This window comes from Salmo salar, chromosome 04 (assembly GCF_965601325.2).
Source record: "Salmo salar chromosome 04, fSalSal1, whole genome shotgun sequence".
NCBI lineage: Eukaryota > Metazoa > Chordata > Actinopteri > Salmoniformes > Salmonidae > Salmo > Salmo salar.
Window position 1 is genome coordinate 88,876,893 of NC_138294.1, and position 23,714 is coordinate 88,900,606.

Consider the following 23,714-nt stretch of genomic DNA (forward strand, 5'->3'; position numbering starts at 1 on the left):
TAGGGCTATCTTCTGTATACCAACCCCTACCTTGTCACAACACAACTGATTGGCTCAAACGCATTAAGAAGGAAATAAATTACACAAATTAACTTTTAACAAGGCACACCTGTTAATTGAAATGCATTCCAGGTGACTACCTCATGAAGCTGGTTGAGGGAATGCCAAGAGTGTGAAAATCTCAAATATCAAATCTATTTTGATTTGTTTAACACTTTTTTGGTTACTACATGATTTCTACAATGTAGAAAATAGTACAAAATAAGAAACACCCTGAAATGACTAGGTGTGTCCACATTTTTGACTGGTACTGAATATGGCTAAAACATTTACCTAAAAACAATACTTGTCACGTAGAGTACACTTGTATTTTATTATTATTATTATATCACTCAAATCGAATTAAATTGTGGCCAATATTGAGAGATAGAGGTATACTCCAGCGATGTTTATGCACTGTAATCCATTGGAGCGGGGTGTAGGTTTGCCACCCCAGCTGGGAATCGGATTGCTTCTTAGACGTAACGAAAATATGGCGTTATTGATAACAACCTATTGCGCGCACATCTTTGCGTGGTTACGCCCCTCCGTCGTACGTGCGCGCACCCTTCTATCGCGTGGTGGTGATCATCCATATTGCTGCTAGTGGTGGAGATTATCTTGTAAATTTTAAAGTCTTTCGGACGCTTTTTTATATGTTTTAATTCAACACAAACCCACTCTGCGTCTTAGACTGAAGGCTATTTGGTCTAGGGGTGGAGTGGAGTAACGATAGAAACGAGTTTACTCGAGGAATACTGAAACATTTTTCATTCTTGAGTTGAAGGCGAATTTGGGGATATTGTGAGGAAAAGGGGAAATGGCCACTCAGGTGGAGACTCTCCTACCCAACAATCCTCTTATCAAAGAAGAGGAGCATGGGCATGCGAGCAAGATGATACAACACGGAGAGGACTGTCTGGAAAAGGGGGCCAAGCAGACGGGTGTTGCCGACGACGGTAGCAATATGAAAGCAGACAACTCGGAACTGGGGGTGGTCGCAATGAAGGAGCAAAACTCCAAACAGGCTAAAGAAGAGAGTAACAATCAAGAGAAAGACATCCTCGATCAAGAGAAGCACACGACTGGACAAACGGAAGACTGTGTGAAATGTAACAAAAAGGAGTTTGCTGAAGCACCCCCACCCAAGGTGAACCCATGGACTAAGAAAATGAATGCGGTGACCGTGGTCAACGTGAATGGACAAGCACATCATGGTTTGTATTCCTCCCATAACAATTTTTGTGTGTGTGTGTGTGTGGTGACTACTGCGTTTATGGTGCATTCACCTGAGCCACTTCAATGCCAAACATGATCTGCTGTCAGATATGATAGTGGCGAGTTCCTCGCAGGATAATGCTGCATTGCAAGCTTGCTCGCGTCTACTAGACTGCTCTAACTAGCTATATATAGAGCAAGGCCCCAAACTATTTCTGGAATAGTCGATTGTAAGCTTCTTCTACGATCTAATTGGAGTTGACGTTCCAAACATGGTACTCGTCTCTTTCAGAAGAACACCTACTTTGTACATTTGTGTAAATGCAATAACAAACATTGGCTAGCTAAGGTTTATTTTATTTTAATTTTTTGTTGCCAGCGTCAGGCCTCAGTCGGGTACAAGTTGAACCAAGTGAGGTTTCATGTGTCGTGATATTTTAACACCATCGGTTACACTTACTAGACGCCTGGGCGTAATTTTCTTTGCACAATTGTATCTCTTTGTGCTAGTTGCCGATGAAGTGACTTGCTAACTAATTTATCTAGTTAACATGGCTGTATAGACGAAGTCTGAACTGAAACAGCAATGCGAATGACTACCATTGTCACGGGTGACACGCGCTTTAGGCTTTAACTTTTACTATTTAACACCAGATATAGTTTAGTCATTTTTACTAGGCACTTTTTTGGGGGGGGGGGTCGTCCAGGTTTTGCGAAGCACTGTTTACAGTGACATACTACCAGTTTTGATATTTGAAGGTCCTGTTTTCAGTTGATAAATAGTAGCCTAGCACGCTGAAAGTGAGTGCTGAATGCTAACAATAGCGACTAGGCCAAGGTAGCTAATCCTCATGTTCCAGTTAGCTTGCTAAAGCAGACAGCTACCGGAATCCAAATCACCTTATTTTATAAAACACTACATGTTTGACACATTGCTAAAAATATATATATAATGCAGCCCCCGTAGAAACAATTTGCACATTTTTATCTTAAATCTTTATTAAGTCGTTTAAAACAAATGGCTACGTTTATTGGGACGTCACGTGTCCTCTCCACGTGTTCCCTTCCACTAAAATGCATAGGAACAATGGTTGTATTTTTAAAAAATGTAGCTGGCATATGTTTTTATTACGAATTTCTAACAATTTAATTGGTGTCTGTCGTAGAACACGCCAAGTTGTGTGTTAAGATTAGACTGTCAATACGGGCAGATGGCTTGCTCTTAAATTGTAATGATTCATCATGGCTACATTCATCTCATGGTCACATGCTAGCTTGGAGCTAGCCACTAAACTAGCTAGCCCTTTGCTATGCTAACCACTCAGCTAGATATATATATAAACGTGGACAAATCCGATTTGATTGCTTGTGGACCTGTCTCCAAGAGACGAATAGTCGGATCCGCTTGATAAAGAATAATATGTAGAAAAGACGTCGTTTTTAATAGCTAGTTAAGTTTGCCGTGTCACCCACATGCGTTTGACACCACCGATATTTGGGAGGAGACCGGTGCAAAATGTGTGTATCCCAGAATCCCTCAGTAGTTATGTCAAGACAACGTGGTCCCTCGGCCATGTGATTTTTTTCTTTTTCTTCTCTTTTTTTTCTTCTATATCGTCGATTTATAACAGCGATAACTAATTGTCGGTACATTCTAACAGCACACCACAGCAGACTGTGGTCGTTGTCGTATTATAACGGGGCTTTGTTTGCTTGGCTTTTTTCGGTAAGGACAAAAACGGGCGTAAACAAGGTAACTAGGCCTCAGTACTCAGACGCGCTCCCCCTCCCCCACGCACAGTCAGCCAGCTAGCCACTAGCTAGTGTCGCTAGCATCATCAAGTCCTGCCACATGTTGTTTTGAAACATGGCGAAATGTTATGCCTTACTGTGAAATCTAATGTGAATTGATTCAACACAGTTTTTCTTCTTAATCACTAAAGCTGTCATTCGGTGTATGATTTAAAGTAGTTGACATGTACAAATATTGTCGTGTTTGCCGTAAAGTCTTATTTCATGGCATCTGATTTGCCTGAAACGCCAGTGATACTCAAGAATCATTGTCTACCCCTTCGAGAAATGCTGATTAGGAATCCAATACGGATGTACAGTGATGAGCTGTACATGAAGTATGGTACACGTTGTGCAATAGGCCATATGTCTACATCTTCACACATCCCTACTCGTTTCTCTGATATTATCATGCTTCCTTGAAGCATGGACTATCCCCCAATAAACAGCTTTTAAGGGACTGTTTTATTTTTTATTAAATGAGGACATATAGCTAGATTTTATTCAACCAATGTCTTGGGATGTGGCTTCATTTTGAGTTAGACTAGAGGTCTGAAAACATCTGACACTTTTGATTTGAAAGTTTAATATCCTTTTAAGTATTTTTGTTATTTGTCTGGTTGATATTTTGAGGTTATTTCCATATGCCGTTCGGTACTAAACCTGTTTGTGTCCTATTACCCCTTACAGATGCTTACTTGTTGCCATATTCTCACCAAGTTGGATAAGTACAGGAAGGAAGGGAGGGACTGAAGCATGTTTTGAAGAGTTAAACTGACCATATATTTTTTTTTTTTGTCAAATCTCGTCTTAGATGTTTAACTTGAGTCTAGTATGCATGTATGCATGTACTGTAAGGGCTCAGACACCCAATAGAGATTTGAGTACACTGATTTTTACATTGTGTGTGTGAAATATCGGCAGTCAGACGTTTACAGTGGGTGGTCCCTAAAACACAGCGTACTGAATGATTAGCAGCCGAACGTTAGATCAGGCGGGACTCTCCAACCCTGTTCCTATAGAGCTTAAAGCCTATTGGTGCTTGATCCGGAGAAAGGTGGTCAGAGGATCCGTGTGGAAGGTGTGGCTCAATTGCTGAGCCTCCGGAAGCATGCGGAGGCCAAATTGATCTCCGCATCGCTGTGCGCCTCCCAAATTTTGTAACAATGCGGAGGGCTGTGTATAGCTCTGCATTGACATGATTGATTGATTGATTGATTGGTAGATGGGGGGGCGAGAGCATGTATAAACTCAAACTCACTTCTTTGACAAGATCTTTGAATGCCCTGACTTATGCAGAGGCTGTATCACCAGAAGGGGCTGCACGGACAAATTCAGGTGTCGGATCGACCATGCAGCGCCGTTTACCGTCCTGTAGGTTTTTACCGCCAACCCTAATCTAGCACACCTGATTCTAATAATTATATTATCTAATAATAATTTAATAATTAACCGGGTTAGTTACAGCTGTGGTTGGAGTGAAAACCTACAGGAAGGAAGCTGTCCAGGAATAAGGCTGGTTTCCTGATCTAAGTGCGGTGCGGTGTGTGGAAGTATTGGTCGTATTGCTGACTTGTTTTGGTGACTCAGGAATGACTGTCAGGTTTAGTCCTGAAACGTTAGCATTCCTTTAGTGCTCTGGAACCTTCAAACAAGTGAAAATGGAGGCACTTCTGTTTTGAATTGCATTCGTACTAGTACAGAGCTCTCTAAACATGTTCCTGAGGTTTTTTTTAGCTCCAACCCCAGTTGTAACTAACCTGATTCAGAGTTTAACAACTATTAGAATCATGGTGCACTAGATTACGGTTGGCGTGAACCTACAGGACGGTAGCTCTTCTGGAACAGGGTTGGAGAGCCCTGTAGTAGAGGATCCTCTGATTTCTGGAACAGGGTTGGAGAGCCCTGTAGTAGAGGATCCTCTGATTTCTGGAACAGGGTTGGAGAGCCCTGTACTAGAGGATCCTCTGATTTCTGGAACAGGGTTGGAGAGCCCTGTACTAGAGGATCCTCTGATTTCTGGAACAGGGTTGGAGAGCCCTGTACTAGAGGATCCTCTGATTTCTGGAACAGGGTTGGAGAGCCCTGTACTAGAGGATCCTCTGATTTCTGGAACAGGGTTGGAGAGCCCTGTACTAGAGGATCCTCTGATTTCTGGAACAGGGTTGGAGAGCCCTGTAGTAGAGGATCCTCTGATTTCTGGAACAGGGTTGGAGAGCCCTGTACTAGAGGATCCTCTGATTTCTGGAACAGGGTTGGAGAGCCCTGTAGTAGAGGATCCTCTGATTTCTGGAACAGGGTTGGAGAGCCCTGTACTAGAGGATCCTCTGATTTCTGGAACAGGGTTGGAGAGCCCTGTACTAGAGGATCCTCTGATTTCTGGAACAGGGTTGGAGAGCCCTGTAGTAGAGGATCCTCTGATTTCTGGAACAGGGTTGGAGAGCCCTGTACTAGAGGATCCTCTGATTTCTGGAACAGGGTTGGAGAGCCCTGTACTAGAGGGTCCTCTGATTTCTGGAACAGGGTTGGAGAGCCCTGTACTAGAGGATCCTCTGATTTTAAAGTCTTTGTAGTAGGGCCCTCAGATGGTTTTCTTAGTCAGCATACTCCAGTTTCAATCTAAAACACATTTTATTTAATAATTTTACAAAGACTTCTATTTAACTAGGCAAGTCAGTTTAAGAACAAATTCTTATTCACAATGGCGGCCTACGCCAATTATGCACCGCCCTATGGGACTCCCAATCACGGCTGGGTGTGATGCCGCCTGGATTTGAACCAGGTGCCTCTTGCACTGAGATGCAGTGTCTTAGACCACTGCGCCACTTGGGAGCCCAAGTGGTGGTAGTCAGGTCAAAATTAGCATGGTGACTGTCACTTCAGTGTCTGCGTTCTCACCTGTCTGTCTCCACTTTAGTGTCTGCATTCTCACCCACGAGAGGAGACTTCTTTGTTGTTACCCTGAAACAGAAGGCTACTAGTGAGTTGTCCTGAGCCTTTGTAGTTTCAAAGGTGTCAGGACCCTGCTGGGGTCACGACCTGGAAGTGCTGATGTGTAGATGGCTAAAGTGGCATCACAGTGCAGGACATCTTTATTCATGCGCTATGAATGAAAGTTAAGGCGTCGGCGTGCTTCAGTTCGGCTGGCGGCTAACCTGTAGGTTCTACCTTCAGTTCGGCTGGCGACTAACCTGTAGGTTCTACCTTCAGTTCAGCTAGCGGCTAACCTGTAGGTTCTACCTTCAGTTCGGCTGGCGACTAACCTGTAGGTTCTACCTTCAGTTCGGCTGGCGGCTAACCTGTAGGTTCTACCTTCAGTTCGGCTGGCGACTAACCTGTAGGTTCTACCTTCAGTTCGGCTGGCGACTAACCTGTAGGTTCTACCTTCAGTTCGGCTGGCGGCTAACCTGTAGGTTCTACCTTCAGTTCGGCTGGCGACTAACCTGTAGGTTCTACCTTCAGTTCGGCTGGCGACTAACCTGTAGGTTCTACCTTCAGTTCAGCTGGCGACTAACCTGTAGGTTCTACCTTCAGTTCAGCTGGCGACTAACCTGTAGGTTCTACCTTCAGTTCGGCTGGCGACTAACCTGTAGGTTCTACCTTCAGTTCGGCTGGCGACTAACCTGTAGGTTCTACCTTCAGTTCGGCTGGCGGCTAACCTGTAGGTTCTACCTTCAGTTCGGCTGGCGGCTAACCTGTAGGTTCTACCTTCAGTTCGGCTGGCGACTAACCTGTAGGTTCTACCTTCAGTTCGGCTGGCGACTAACCTGTAGGTTCTACCTTCAGTTCGGCTGGCGACTAACCTGTAGGTTCTACCTTCAGTTCGGCTGGCGACTAACCTGTAGGTTCTACCTTCAGTTCGGCTGGCGACTAACCTGTAGGTTCTACCTTCAGTTCGGCTGGCGACTAACCTGTAGGTTCTACCTTCAGTTCGGCTGGCGACTAACCTGTAGGTTCTACCTTCAGTTCGGCTGGCGACTAACCTGTAGGTTCTACCTTCAGTTCGGCTGGCGACTAACCTGTAGGTTCTACCTTCAGTTCGGCTGGCGGCTAACCTGTAGGTTCTACCTTCAGTTCGGCTGGCGGCTAACCTGTAGGTTCTACCTTCAGTTCGGCTGGCGGCTAACCTGTAGGTTCTACCTTCAGTTCGGCTGGCGACTAACCTGTAGGTTCTACCTTCAGTTCGGCTGGCGACTAACCTGTAGGTTCTACCTTCAGTTCGGCTGGCGACTAACCTGTAGGTTCTACCTTCAGTTCGGCTGGCGACTAACCTGTAGGTTCTACCTTCAGTTCGGCTGGCGACTAACCTGTAGGTTCTACCTTCAGTTCGGCTGGCGACTAACCTGTAGGTTCTACCTTCAGTTCGGCTGGCGACTAACCTGTAGGTTCTACCTTCAGTTCGGCTGGCGACTAACCTGTAGGTTCTACCTTCAGTTCGGCTGGCGACTAACCTGTAGGTTCTACCTTCAGTTCGGCTGGCGACTAACCTGTAGGTTCTACCTTCAGTTCGGCTGGCGGCTAACCTGTAGGTTCTACCTTCAGTTCGGCTGGCGACTAACCTGTAGGTTCTACCTTCAGTTCGGCTGGCGGCTAACCTGTAGGTTCTACCTTCAGTTCGGCTGGCGGCTAACCTGTAGGTTCTACCTTCAGTTCGGCTGGCGGCTAACCTGTAGGTTCTACCTTCAGTTCGGCTGGCGGCTAACCTGTAGGTTCTACCTTCAGTTCGGCTGGCGGCTAACCTGTAGGTTCTACCTTCAGTTCGGCTGGCGGCTAACCTGTAGGTTCTACCTTCAGTTCGGCTGGCGGCTAACCTGTAGGTTCTACCTTCAGTTCGGCTGGCGGCTAACCTGTAGGTTCTACCTTCAGTTCGGCTGGCGGCTAACCTGTAGGTTCTACCTTCAGTTCGGCTGGCGGCTAACCTGTAGGTTCTACCTTCAGTTCGGCTGGCGGCTAACCGAACAAGTGTGCTCGCTAGTGCCGTCCCAGGCAACAAGAAGTCGTCTGTTCTTTCGACCAGTCGATTAGTCTAAATTTTAAAATCTCTATTTTTTTCCCCCATATATAGACACCGTATGTGTTTTAGTGAAATCGACTATACAGGCACTGTTTGCTGAAATAAGTTACAAACGACTCGAGGGAACCAGAAATCAAGATAACCAGACGAAAAATAACCTTAACCTTTACCGTCCGTCCTCTACTGGCTTTCACAGATTCTGCTGTTACTCTCCGGAAGTTGCCGGTAATGGTCCACGTGAGGAATTGGCAAACTTTCATGTGGAATGCCAGTTTATCTTACAATTTCTACCGATCTGCGTGCTAGTTATGGTTTTTCATATGCACATTGTTGTGGAACAGTTTCATTTATATCTTTGTATCTCAAAATAATTGTGGTTTAATCAAAATTCTATCTAAATGAAAATGATACAAACTTAAAAAGTAACTTTTATTGCCATTGCCAACTATATAAAAACAGCCTATAAAGCCAACAAATAAAAACATTGCAGCCTGCAGGTAGAACATTTCCCGATTAAAAAAAAAAAAAAAAAAAAAAAAAAAATAAAAAAAAAAAAAAATAAAATACAAATTTGGCTAAAATTTGGTCCTATAAATCATATTGGCCAAGCATGGCCCTTCTGCAATGAACTTGAAACATTGTATTAACTAATAACTTGGGTCCAGCCTGAAGCTCCTTAAAACAATGTATAAAATATTCTGGGCCCTCAGAGTTTACTGCACCATTGTGCAGGTAGGCCTATTGTATGACTTTCCACTGGATTAGACTATGACATTTTTCCCTTTCACGTTGAGTGGTTATCAAAAGGGGCGGAGCTAGAAAGATTTTAAATACCATCAGACCCCCAAATGGAACATTTCTATGCCTACATTCGTGCGCAGGCCTGGTAGCCTATAGGCCTACTTCTATGTGTAATCATTGACATGAGCGGTCCAAACAAAAGACAATGACTCAACTCGTAAAAAGAATGAAATTAACCAAAATGTATTTCTCGCAAGTGTAGCGCTCTGCAAACAACGTGTCCACTCTGACAATGACAACGGTAAAAGACTGGAATAATATATTGACTACATTAACAGACCTTACCGTAACCAAACAAACATTGTAGATTAGGAAATTATATTAATTAATGGTAAATATGAAATGGGGAATAGATAGATGCTAACAATCAAAAACAATTCACACAATGAAGTTATGAAACAATGAATGTGCACAAATTGGCGGGAGAGAGCTCATTCTGGAGAGAGAAGTGCATTGTGCAGCCATCCTCCCATTCTTGGGACTGTAAAAGACTGGAATAATATATTGACTACATTAACAGACATTACCGTAACCAAACAAACATTGTAGATCAGGAAATTATATGAATTAATGGTAAATATGTACTACTGGGGATATATGTAATGGGGAATTGATAGATACTCTTCCCTGTGGCCTTCGCAATGGATTAGTTCACTGAGATGGGCGTGAATAAGAGGGTATCTTGTGTGCCTATCTATCTATCTATCTATCTATCTATCTATCTATCTATCTATCTATCTATCTATCTATCTATCTATCTATCTATCTATCTATCTATCTATCTATCTATCTATCTATCTATCTATCTATCTATCTATCTCAGCAAAAAAAAAAATGCATCCCTTTTCAGGACCCTGTCTTTCAAAGATAATTCGTAAAAATCCAAATAACTTCACAGATCTTCATTGTAAAGGGTTTAAACACTGTTTCCCATGCTTGTTCAATGAACCATAAACAATTAATGAACATGCACCTGTGGTACAGTCGTTAAGACACTAACAGCTTACAGACAGTAATGAAAACATAGGACACTAAAGAGGCTTTTCTACTGAAGAACACCAAAAGAAAGATGCCCAGGGTCCCTGCTCATCTGCGTGAATGTGCCTTAGGCATGCTGCAAGGAGGCATGAGGACTGCAGATGTGTCCAGGGCAATAAATTGCAATATCCGTACTGTGAGACACCTAAGACAGCGCTACAGGGAGACAGGACGGACAGCTGATCGTCCTCGCAGTGGCAGACCACATGTAACACCACCTGCACAGGATCGGTACATCCGAACATCACACCTGTGGGACAGGTACAGGATGGCAACAACAACTGCCCGAGTTACACCAGGAACGCACAATCCCTCCATCAGTGGTCAGACTGTCCGCAATAGGCTGAGAGAGGCTGGACTGAGTGCTTGTAGCCTTGTTGTAAGGCAGGTCCTCACCAGACGTCACAGGCAACAACGTCGCCTATGGGAACAAACCCACAGTCGCTGGACCAGACAGGACTGGCAAAAAGTGCTCTTCACTGACGAGTCGCGGTTTTGTCTCACCAGGGGTGATGGTCGGATTCGCGTTTATCGTCGAAGGAATGAGCGTTACACCGAAGACCTGTATTCTGGAGCAGGATCGATTTGGAGGTGGAGGATCCGTCATGGTCTGGGGCGGTGTGTCACAGCATCATCGGACTGAGCTTGTTGTCATTGCAGGCAATCTCAACGCTGTGCGTTACAGGGAAGACATCCTCCTCCCTCATGTGGTAGCCTTCCTGCAGGCTCATCCTGACATGACCTTCCAGCATGACAATGCCACCAGCCATACTGCTCGTTCTGTGCGTGATTTCCTGCAAGACAGGAATGTCAGTGTTCTGCCATGGCCAGCGAAGAGCCCAGATCTCAATCCCATTGAGCACGTCTGGGACCTGTTGGATCGGAGGGGAGGCCTGGGGCCATTCCCCCCAGAAATGTCCGGGAACTTGCAGGTGCCTTGCTGGAAGAGTGGGGTAACATCTCACAGCAAGAACTGGCAAATCTGGTGCAGTCCATGAGGAGGAGATGCACTGCAGTACTTAATGCAGCTGGTGGCCACACCAAATATTGACTGTTAATTTTGATTTTGACCTCCCCTTTGTTCAGGGACACATTATTAAATTTCTGTTATTCACATGTCTGTGGAACTTGCTCAGTTTGTCTCGGTTGCTGAATCTTGTAATGTTCATACAAATATTTACACGTTAAGTTTGCTGAAAATAAACGCAGTTGACAGTGAGAGGACGTTTCTTTTTTTGTTGAGTTTATTTTCATACATATTTACTACTGCTCGACTAAAAATCTTGTTCTACCAGCAGTCTATCGACCAGTCGAATAATTGGGGTGAGCCCAAGTACTCCCTTAAGACATTTGCTTGGAAAAAAGCAGAAATAATATTTGTCCATTTTGATACTCCGTAGCCAGTATACACTTCTTCAAAATAGTCACAATTAATCTAGGAACTTAAATGACATTAATTTTACTGTTTTTGCCGAGGAGATTTGTTTTTACATCTAACTAAGCTGTGTAATTCTGTATTTCTACGTGAAAACGAGCCGTCTCTTGTTGCATGACCAAGACTTTACTGAAGAATCCCTACTGTTGACCGTGTCTTGTTCGACTAGCAGCCTATCGACCAATCAGTCCCCAACGAAGGAGCGTGGACTTCGGCTACGGGAGACTTCGGCTTGCCTCCAGAAAGAATTTGTGCCCGAACAACCGAAAAACTTTGACCCAAGTCCAAAACAAATAAAAAAACGTCTGAATATATGCACAAACTCTTCCTAATTTTTATTTTGGGGGGGCTGGGAAGCATACGGATGCCTTTACTGTCTGCTTACTAGTTGGTGTAAATGAAGTTCTCTCGCCGTAGTGAGTGATGCTAGGCTGCAAGTGTTTTGTCTTTTCTTATCAAGTTGTGGCTAAAATAAATAATGTTAGACGTTAATCACTAGTTAGTTGGCTAATAAATGAACTGAGTCTGAGCAAACGTAGCTGACTGGTACAGCCTGATACCAGTGCTGGTGTAGGCCTAAATCAGCAGGTTTGTGCAACAGAAGAATAGGTGAAGAATTAGCTAGCTACATGAAGTAAAATGAAACATTTTAATGTTGGGTCCCCCCTGGGAAACACTGACTAACACTAATGGTTCCTACTGTGGTACAATAACTCCTCACTGGCTTTTTCATTCATTGTAATGTCAAACACTGTATTTAAATTACCCACTCATTCTATAAAAGAAAACAATACAACAAAAATGAATTCCAAAAAGTAGATGAATAGACAAATAGTGCCCACTTATATTCTAATTATAGAAATAGATTAATTATATTTTCATGATTCCAGCAGTTCACCCATGTGTTTTTGACCTAAATTGCATTTGCAATATTTAGTTAAAAATAAGCCCTGGATTTTTTTTTTTTATTAATTTTTCCCATATCGTGCAGCCCTACGTGGCAGTATGGAAATGCTGAAATGTATGAAAATCGTGGTTGAAGTTTGTTTTTATACTGTTAAATCAGAATGGAGAAAGACCCATATGAAATCACTTAGAATTTGTATTGCCACTCTAGGCTCATGCAGTACTCATAAAGCAAATGTAAAACTTTTATTATTCAAAAAAACATACTGTCAAAAATGTGAAAAATATTGTGACATATTTTTTTTGCCCTCTTCACCCAGCCCTAGTTTGTGGTGGAGTAGACTCTCTCTCTTTTTGACGTCAGGTTTTTCGCCCAGAACATAATAGTCAGGGCCTCTTTTGACCAGACAGTATGAACTATGTATTCAGCTTTTGCGTTTTTGTTTGAGAAAGACCCTTTTGGGTTCACTGAGGTACCAGTCTACCGTGATAATAGGCAAAACTATAGGTAGTGAAGTCCTCCATTTCTCTCGGCTGTTTCCATAGATCAACGCCGTCTACCCAGGTTTGCGTCTCAGCTCTGGCCTTATGTATTTTTTTTTATCTTTTAAAGAGCTGCATCTGTCTGGGCACAGCGATATGGACACATCCCAGTTAAAACTCACTGTTCTAGGGTGTGGGGTGGGTGGCTACAAGCAGAGACGGTGACCTCCTCTCTGCAGCTCAACCAGCGCTGTAGTCTCTGAGCCTGTTACTCAGCGGGTGGTGATGTCACCCTTCTGATCATGTGAACTAGCAAGAGTCTTCAAGAGGGGGGAGTGGCTGTGTGGCTGCTGGTGGCATGCATCCTGTCTTTTCCTCCATATTTGGTTCTCACTGGCCTCAGTCATCCTGTGCTGCAGCAGCTCTGCTACCGTGCTCCTTGGGTCTAATCCGGCCCAGTTCTAGATCGGCTTCTGTCCGAAATAATAACTAATGCTTAAAAAAAAAAAAAAAAAAAAAAATTCGTAAACAAGATTTTATCTGGTGTCTTTTCATATCTGCTGCGTGAGGATGTAATAAGCACTTCTCACATGCTCTAATTAAGCTCTCAGAGACAGACGTCCCATTTATAGGTGGCTTGCTTTGATTATCTTGTTTGTGGCAACTGGGATGTTTTAATCCAATTCAAAATGTTAGCTGGTTAGCTGTGCTTCTTAGCGTGGCTTGCAACACAGCTGAGCACAGTACAAACGTCCTACAGTAGCAACATGATTGGCTAGCAGTGGCCCTGTTCCGTTCTGTCTCCTTCTGGTGGCTCTCTGCTCAGTAACAGAGTTGGATAGATATTGCCCCCCCTCCTACCCCGTACACTGTTTAAGACCTTGGTGCTTACGTGGCACAGTGCTTATTAATAGCCCCCATATCGTGTTGTTTGTTGCTGATTTTCAGGGACTCTGCACTGAGAATGAGGCTGTGGTCTTCACCTGAAGAGGTTTGGAGGGGGGCTATGAGTATGAGCGAGTAGGATGGGAAGAGGGAGTGACACGAGGTGGATAGAGGGAAGCTGGTTTGGTGGTGGTGGGGGGGGGGCATGACAGCTGGCTAATGCTAATCATTGCCTCTGGCTGTGTTGTGTGTGTGTGTGCACGACTGCAGAGACTTGCTCTGATCTTGACTGCAGGGAGGGAGAAATGGACTGAGGGAGACCGACGGTGATTGAGAGAGAGAGGGGCGACTGGCCATAGTGCTGCATTTCCCAGGAGCTGTCACAGGGCTGCAGCCCACGTGGCTGACGGATCCCTCACAGGTGGAGGTTGGACCAGAGCGGCTTGCTGCTGGGCTGAACACACACACACACACTGAAGTGGTGTAACAGAACACTTATCAATGCTCTCACGAGGTTGAGCAGGTTGAGCACACTGCTGAACTTCCCTTGAAGTCCTAACTACACACACACACACACACACACACACACACACACACACACACACCACACGGTTATATATATATCTTTTTTTTTTTACTTAAAGTGTATTTGTTTCAACTTCTTTACTTTTGGAAAAAAAGACAACGCCTGATATCGATCTGGAGACATCATTTCAACTTTGTTTTACAGTGTAAAACTTCCCATCAGCTAAACTGAAATTGTATTAAAATATGAACAGAGGCTCTATGTATCATATTCCAGGTAATTACGTGTTATTTCTGATTAACGCACGGTTGGTTCTGCCTTTATCGCTGGTATTCTGCAGTACAGGCTACAGCAGGGATCATTAACTAGATACCTCCTCTACTCCTTCTCCCCCCTTCTCTACCCTCTGTCCCTCTACCTCCTCTACCCTCTGTCCCTCTACCTCCTCTACCCTCTGTCCCTCTACCTCCTCTACCCTCTGTCCCTCTACCTTCTCTACCCTCTGTCCCTCTACCTCCTCTACCCTCTGTCCCTCTACCTCCTCTACCCTCTGTCCCTCTACCTCCTCTACCCTCTGTCCCTCTACCTCCTCTACCCTCTGTCCCTCTACCTCCTCTACCCTCTGTCCCTCTACCTCCTCTACCCTCTGTCCCTCTACCTTCTCTACCCTCTGTCCCTCTACCTCCTCTACCCTCTGTCCCTCTACCTCCTCTGTCCCTCTACCCTCTGTCCCTCTACCCCCTCTACCCTCTGTCCCTCTACCTTCTCTACCCTCTGTCCCTCTACCTCCTCTACCCTCTGTCCCTCTACCTCCTCTGTCCCTCTACCCTCTGTCCCTCTACCTTCTCTACCCTCTGTCCCTCTACCTCCTCTACCCTCTGTCCCTCTACCTCCTCTGTCCCTCTACCCTCTGTCCCTCTACCCCCTCTACCCTCTGTCCCTCTACCCTCTGTCCCTCTACCTTCTCTACCCTCTGTCCCTCTACCCCCTCTACCCTCTGTCCCTCTACCCCCTCTACCCTCTGTCCCTCTACCTTCTCTACCCTCTGTCCCTCTACCCTCTGTCCCTCTACCCCCTCTACCCCCTCTACCCTCTGTCCCTCTACCCCCTCTACCCTCTGTCCCTCTACCTTCTCTACCCTCTGTCCCTCTACCTTCTCTACCCTCTGTCCCTCTACCCTCTGTCCCTCTACCTCCTCTACCCTCTGTCCCTCTACCTCCTCTACCCTCTGTCCCTCTACCACCTCCTACCCTCTGTCCCTCTACCTTCTCTACCCTCTGTCCCTCTACCTTCTCTACCCTCTGTCCCTCTACCTTCTGTCCCTCTACCTTCTCTACCCTCTGTCCCTCTACCCTCTGTCCCTCTACCTTCTCTACCCTCTGTCCCTCTACCTTCTCTACCCTCTGTCCCTCTACCCTCTGTCCCTCTACCCCCTCTACCCCCTCTACCCTCTGTCCCTCTACCCCCTCTACCCTCTGTCCCTCTACCTTCTCTACCCTCTGTCCCTCTACCTTCTCTACCCTCTGTCCCTCTACCCTCTGTCCCTCTACCTCCTCTACCCTCTGTCCCTCTACCTCCTCTACCCTCTGTCCCTCTACCTCCTCCTACCCTCTGTCCCTCTACCTTCTCTACCCTCTGTCCCTCTACCTTCTCTACCCTCTGTCCCTCTACCTTCTGTCCCTCTACCTTCTCTACCCTCTGTCCCTCTACCCTCTGTCCCTCTACCTTCTCTACCCTCTGTCCCTCTACCTCCTCTACCCTCTGTCCCTCTACCCTCTGTCCCTCTATCTCCTCTACCCTCTGTCCCTCTACCTCCTCTACCCTCTGTCCCTCTACCTCCTCTACCCTCTGTCCCTCTACCTCTTCTACCCTCTGTCCCTCTACCTCCTCTGTCCCTCTACCTCCTCTGTCCCTCTACCTCCTCTACCCTCTGTCCCTCTACCTCCTCTACCCTCTGTCCCTCTACCCCCTCTACCCTCTACCCCCTCTACCCTCTGTCCCTCTACCCCCTCTACCCTCTGTCCCTCTACCTTCTCTACCCTCTGTCCCTCTACCTTCTCTACCCTCTGTCCCTCTACCCTCTGTCCCTCTACCTCCTCTACCCTCTGTCCCTCTACCTCCTCTACCCTCTGTCCCTCTACCTCCTCCTACCCTCTGTCCCTCTACCTTCTCTACCCTCTGTCCCTCTACCTTCTCTACCCTCTGTCCCTCTACCTTCTGTCCCTCTACCTTCTCTACCCTCTGTCCCTCTACCCTCTGTCCCTCTACCTTCTCTACCCTCTGTCCCTCTACCTCCTCTACCCTCTGTCCCTCTACCCTCTGTCCCTCTATCTCCTCTACCCTCTGTCCCTCTACCTCCTCTACCCTCTGTCCCTCTACCTCCTCTACCCTCTGTCCCTCTACCTCTTCTACCCTCTGTCCCTCTACCTCCTCTGTCCCTCTACCTCCTCTGTCCCTCTACCTCCTCTACCCTCTGTCCCTCTACCGCCTCTACCCTCTGTCCCTCTACCTCCTCTACCCTCTACCGCCTCTACCCTCTGTCCCTCTACCTCCTCTACCCTCTGTCCCTCTACCTCCTCTACCCTCTGTCCCTCTACCTCCTCTGTCCCTCTACCTCCTCTACCTCCTCTGTCCCTCTACCTCCTCTGTCCCTCTACCTCCTCTACCTCCTCTACCCTCTGTCCCTCTACCTTCTCTACCCTCTGTCCCTCTACCTCCTCTACCCTCTGTCCCTCTACCCTCTGTCCCTCTACCTTCTCTACCTTCTCTACCCTCTGTCCCTCTACCTCCTCTACCCTCTGTCCCTCTACCTTCTGTCCCTCCTTCTCTAACCTCTCTCTCTCGTCTACTCTACCCTCTCTATGCCCCCCCCGAAAAACTACTTTTGTGTGCCTGTTGCTGACCCTGAACCACTGATTAGCAGACGCTCTTATCCAGTGCGACTTACATGAGCAATTAAGAGTTAAGTGCCTAGCTGAAGGGCGAATCAACATATTTTTAACCGAGTTGGCTTGGGGATTTGAACCAGCGACCTTTCGGGTTACTGGCCCAACGCTCTTAACTGCCAGGCTACCTCTTGGTATAGGCCATTTTGAGACGTAGCCCGTCTTCTCACAGCTGCCCTTTTTTAAATATCATCTGAGTTGCATGGAGCACAGTGTGAACGGCATGCCTAATACCCACGTGGGATACATAGTTCACCACTGAACACACCATCCCTGAGTTTGGTCTGTGTTCAGAGAACCCTTTTGAAGAGAGGGCATGTACAAAGTCAAAGCTTTTTTTCTTTCTCAGTCCCTCTTGACAGTTTGGTGGAACTGTATTACTGTAGTCCCTGGATCATTTTACTCTCCTGCGTCTTAACCTTAGGCTGTGAGTTGCATGTTTTTGCTTTTGTTCCAATGGCTTTATTAGCTATTTTCAACGAACGAGACCCTTTGGCCCAGGTCTTTTAATCAGTGTGACAATGGGGTTTGAGTGCTACTGCTTAAGTATGAAACACACCATGTCAAGAGCTCGTATGTTCTGTTTCAGCATTATTTAGTCATTATTTTTTTAGTTGTTTGAAAGGTCTTACTGAAAACACCCTGAGTTCACTATCAGCTTTGCTGATAACATTTAGGATTTTGAGAATTGGGGACGTTTATCTTTTTGAAAGTTAATGTTTAATCTGTTTTTAGGCCAGAGTACATACACCTTTTTTTTTTTGTTGATAAAAATGAGACTGGCTTGTTGCAGAGGGTAAGGCTGTTGCCTGAAAATCAGTAGCTTAGGTGGTGTAATAAAAGCAAATTCTAGTTGGGCTCTCTGGCATGAGTTCGTGCGAGAGAAAACAATTGGTGTCATCAGCTTTTGGCACATCAACACTTTGTTATCTAATAAATAGTTGAGGAAACCATGGCACTCAACATAGGCCTATAACACCCCCCCCCACCCCCCGTGCGCACAACTGTTTGCCCAAATCATCAGGTCAGAAGCGTTCAAGTTCTTTGACAGCCATTACCTTCGACTGTGGAACTCTCGGGTAATTCCCCCCCCCCCACCCCATCAAAAAGGTCAGGAGGTCATTGGAGAGGGTCATAGTAAAACTTGTATTCCCAGTTCTGGTTTCCCCTTTAGTCCAAAGAGTTCAGTTCCACCCTGCCCTCGCGCCTCGTCGCTCTGGATTGGCCCAGTCGGCTCGGCTTCTGCTTTTTTATGTTTGGTAACCACACGTTATTTTATTCGGAGGTGAAAATCTGCCGCAATCTTATTAGAGATGAATATGATGAATCCTACAGATGGGTTTGTTGACGAGTGGCACAGTAGTCTAAGGCAGTGCTTGAGGCGTCACTACATACCCGGGTTCGATCCCGGGCTGTGTTGTCGTGACCGGAAGACCCATGAGGCGGCGCACAATTTGTCCCAGCGTCGCCCGGGTTAGGGGAGGTTCTTGGCTGGGATGTCTTTGTACCCATCGCGCTCTAGCGACTCCTGTGGCGGGCTAGGCTCAGTGCACGCTGATACGGAAGTCAGTTGTACGTTGTTTCCTCCGACGCATTGGCTTCCCGGGTTAAGCGAGCAGTGTGTCAAGAAGCAGTGTGGCTTGGCAGGGTTGTGTTTCGGAGGACGCATGGCTCTCGACCTTCGCCTCTCCCGAGTCCGTACGGGACTTGCAGAGATGGGACAAGACTGTAACTACCAATTGGATATCACGAAATTGGGTAAAAAGATGTTTTAAAAATAAAATAAAATAAACTTAGGCATGCATCCTTGGGAAGGGTTTTGGCAGAAGATGGGCATAGAAAACTACTAGAACCGATGCAGTTTGTTTCCCTACTGGTCTTGGCTCTGTTCACCTGAATCCTCGTTCATTAGTGCACAGGTAGTTCCTCCCTGTTTCAGTCCATTTTCTTCCGTTCGTTACCTAGGTAAATGCGATCCTGTCACAGCTCGTAACGCGGGATGCCGTGAGTACTACCACCTGTTTGAGAGTGACATCTGGAGTACTGCTGCCATCAGCACTTTTCACCAGAACTGCTATTAAGAAGACTCTTAGTGACAGACAACATTTGCAAAGTTAAACAGGGAAATTTCCTTACAAAAGATTAGGAAATTGGCTGTAACCTACGCACAAAGTGTAGCTAGTGTTAGTGCTGCAATGACTCTTAACCAGTTCATCTTACTGATGAACATAGAAAGTGATTTGAGTGGTATACAGTTCCTAAGTTGACGTTGTAATTAAGAACACAGGAAAGGGGGGGTTGTACTCCTCCTCCTAATCATTGTAGCTGTTGGTCGGTCACCATGCCTATCTTTAGTTGCTAATCGGTGGATTTGTTAATCCACATGAAAGGATTGTAATGCTGTATGAGTCTTAATTTTAACATCTGTACATTGAAACACAAAGTTAATCTCGCAGTTTTTTTTTTGTGCTTGATTACAATTATTTTTTTTAATCAAAACTATGAAATGATACATATGGAATCATGTAGTAATCAAAAAAGTGTTAAACAAATCAAAATATATTTTAGATTCTTGAAATAGCTACCCTTTGCCTTGATCGGAGCTTTGCATGCTATTGGCATTCTCTCAACTTGCTTCACCTGGAATGCTTTTCCAACAGTCTTGAAGTTTCCACATATGCTGAGCACTTGTTGGCTGCTTTTCCTTCACTCTGCTGTCCAACTCATCCCAAACCATCTCAATTGGGTTGAGATCGGGGGATTGTGTAGGCCAGGTCATCTGATGCAGCACTCCATCACTCTCCTTCTTGGTCAAATAGCCCTTACACAGCCTAGAGGTGTGTTGGGTCATTGTCCTGTTGAAAAACAAATGATAGTCTCACTACGCGCAATCCAGATGGGATGGCGTATCGCTGCAGAATGCTGTGGTAGCCGTGCTGGTTAAGTGTGCCTTGGAGTTGTAAATAAATCACAGACAGTGTCACCAGCTAAGCACCATCACACCACCACCTCCATGCTTCACGGTGGGAACTACACATGCAGAGATCATCCTTTCACCTACTCTGCGTCATACAAAGACACGGCGGTTGGAACCAAAAATCTCAAATTTGGACTCATCAGACCGAAGGACAGGTTTCCACCAGTCTAATGTCCATTGGTCATGTTTCTTGGTCCAAGCAAGTCTATTTTTGTTATTATTATTCATGACATAAAGTAATGGACTGTCATTTCTCTTTGCTTATTTGAGCTGTTCTTGCCATAATATGGACTTGGTCTTTTACCACCCCTACCTTGTCGCAACACAACTTAACTTGTAACAAGTCACACCTGTTAATTGAAATGCATTCCAGGTGACTACTTCATGAAACTGGTTGAGAGAATGCCAAGAGTGTGCAAAACTGTCAAGGCAAAGGGTGGCTACTTAAGAATCTCAAATATACAATCTATTTTGATTTGTTTAACCCTTTTTTGTTTACCACATGTTATTTCATAGTTTTGATGTCTTCACTATTATTCTACAATGTAGAAAATAGTAAAATATAGAAAAACCCTTGAATGAGTAGGTATCCAAACTTTTGACTGCTACTGTACTCAGAGCATTCGGAAAGTATTCAGACCCCCTTGACTATTTCCACATTTTGTTACATTAATGTAACAATTTACACACTACCTCATAATGACAAAGAAAAAAAACATATATTTTTTTGAAACCCAGCCTAAAACAGCAAGCAATGCAGATGTAGAATCACGGTGGCTAGGAAAAACTTAGAGAGGAACCAGTCTGAGGGGTTGGCCAGTCCTCTTCTGGCTGTGCCGGGTGGAGATTATAACAGTACATGGCCAAGATGTTCAAATGTTCATAGATGACCAGCCAAATAATTATCACAGTTTTTGTAGAGGGTGCAACAGGTCAGCACCTCAGGAGTAAATGTCAGTTGGCTTTTCATAGCTGATCAAGTGGCTTGGGCTCTAGGAAGTGTCTTGGTGGTTCCAAATGAATGAAGGAGGCCAATGTGTTCTTGGGGACCTTGAATGCTGTAGAATCTTGTGTGTGTGCCTCTCCAAATCCTGTCCAATCAATGTAATTTACCACAGGTGGTCTCCAATCAAGTTATAGAAACATCTCAAGGGATGATCAATGGAAACACGATGCACCTGAGCTTAATTTCTAGTCTCATAGCAAAGGGTCTGAATACTTTTGTAAATAAGGTATTTCTGTTTTTGTGGGAAAAATAAAAGGGGTGTGAATACCTTCCCAATGTACTGTGCATGCATGCATGCTTACATACAAGCTGATTTAAAGAAGTGAGCACAGAGGTCATGTCCTGCTATAGTTTTGAAATTCATAACGCTTAGTGGAGGGCAGGCCCAACACAGAAATCCCACCCCACACACTTCTGTTGGCCGCTCACACATTTTGTTTTGTAAGTGGCTTTGGCTGAGTTTAAAAAATATATACTTTTTTTTTTCTCTCCTTTTTTTCCCTTCAACTTCTCACTGTATGTCTGGCTTTGTCCGAGGCCATGATTGCCAGTAAGGAGATCTATACAGATTTGCACGGTGTTGTCAACAGCCTAGCAACTGAGCAGAGTGCTACACAACCTCACCAGCTCAATGCTTCCTTCTTAGCTTCCTTATGGTATTCAGTTGTGTGACTACTTTCACGGCCATCAGGTTCACAATGGACAGGCGTTTGGTAGAGTACAGTATGGTCTACATAATCAGATGAATGTGAAGTCCGGTCAGGTGCACTACATTCACCGTCAGTCCTAATTCAACTTAAACACAGTGCAGTCTTTTAGTGGTTCAGTTTCTGCAGTATCACCAGAGCACATGCTTTCAGACAGTCCCATGCTGTTACTTAGGCCTGTATCAAGAGTTGACTGTGAATGCTTTCCTAATGCCTCCTCGCACATAACCGCTGCCCCTGCACATTGACTCTGTACTGGTACCCCCCCCTGTATATAGCCTCGCTACTGTTATTTTACTCCTGCTCTTTAACTTAGTTTTTTAAACATTTTTTTTACTTTATTTTTTTTTTTTGTATTTTTTGTAACTTTCCCAACAATGCTGTTTTAAGAGAAATAAGTGTTAAGGGCTATTCAGTAAGCATTTCACTAAGGTCTAGTACACCTGTTTTGTATTTGGCACGTGACAAATAAAATTTGATTTGAAAAGGCACCCTATTCCCTTTATAGTACACTACTTTTAACCTTTGACCTATGGAGTACTTTGGAGGACTGAGAAGGTTTAGCAGCTTCATAATGTGATGTTATAACCTCCTAAATGAGACATCAGACTGGCTCAATGATGGGCTGTTATAACCTCCTGAATGAGACATCAGACAGGCTCAATGATGGGCTGTTATAATCTCCTGAATGAGTTGGGCTGTTATAACCTCCTAAATGAGACATCAGTGTACAATGTTGTCATCAAGGCAAAGGGTACTTTGAAGAATCTCAAATATAAAATATATTTTCATTGGTTTAACACGTAAAAAAAAAAAATATTAGTATTTTTTTTTTTTTTTTTTTTTTTACACGATTCCTTGTTATTTCATAGTTTTGTCTTCACTATTATTATACAACATTTTAAAAGGAAAAACCCTTGAATGAGTAGGTGTTGACTGGTACTGTATATTTAGTTAGTGTTGCATTATGTGCACAGAATTAGCATTTCAAAATGAAGAATACGTGATCTACTGGATAGAGAATAGTCACTCGCTTTGACCCAACGCCATGAGCCATCGGATATCCTCCTCACTGAGCCACAACGTATTTCTCCTAGTTTGTTCTGCTAGTGGAATTGAAGGGGATGAAAATATGAATACATGACTCTTGTGACTGTGTAGTTATTAGTTAATTCCAGGACTCGTTGAATCCTAAAGACGACCCAGGTCAGCTTCCCAAATGGCACCTTAAGTTCCCTATACATTGTGTTACTGCTGTCCAGAGCCCATAAGGTTTTGATCCAAAGTAGAGTACTACATAGAGAATGAGGTGCTATTTGGGACGCAACCAAGAGGTTAAGTAGAACTGTTTTTATTGATGGCTGTACAAGGCAGACTTGTGTTGTGACATCCACCGTCCTTTTGTTGTTTCTACAGAGCTGCCGCCCACAACGGGCCCGGCCAAGGTGGTGAAGGCCCCAAATCCCCGGCCTCGGAGAGGAGGAAAGGTAACGATCCACCTACTGCTGGCCAATCCATTGCCTGTGTGTGTGTATTTAGAAACGGGTCATGCTTCCTGGTATGTAAATGATAGAAACCCTCTAAAAGTGCTTCATTCACACAGTCTGGATTTCTTCTCGCTCCCTTTATTGTAAAAGAGGACCTATTATGGGCCACACCTTGTTGATGTAGTGGAGCTTTAATATGATCGGCATAAAGTCATGTTGGCCTCCGGAATGGCACCCTATCCCCTATATGGTGCACTACTTTTAACCAGAGCCCTATGGAACCCCCTCTCTCTCTCTCTGTCCGTATGGGGCCCCCTCTCTCTCTCTCTGTCCGTATGGGGCCCCCTCTCTCTCTCTCTGTCCGTATGGGGCCCCCTCTCTCTCTCTCTGTCCGTATGGGGCCCCCTCTCTCTCTCTCTGTCCGTATGGGGCCCCTCTCTCTCTCTCTCTGTCCGT

The 23,714-nt window shown here is 45.1% G+C and overlaps 1 protein-coding gene across 7 annotated transcripts in view; it reads left to right on the forward strand.

Moving 5' to 3' along the window:
* Window positions 1–591: 591 nt before the first annotated feature.
* larp1 (La ribonucleoprotein 1, translational regulator) overlaps window positions 592–23,714 on the forward strand; it is a 58,335-nt gene continuing 35,212 nt past the window's right edge. For all 7 annotated transcript variants that reach the window (XM_082974778.1, XM_082974780.1, XM_082974781.1 and 4 more), the window contains exons 1-2: window positions 592–1,256; window positions 23,188–23,258. In XM_082974778.1, the coding sequence (XP_082830904.1) occupies window positions 860–1,256; window positions 23,188–23,258 (468 nt within the window). In that variant the 5' untranslated portion in view covers window positions 592–859. The remainder of the gene's footprint in view (window positions 1,257–23,187; window positions 23,259–23,714) is intronic.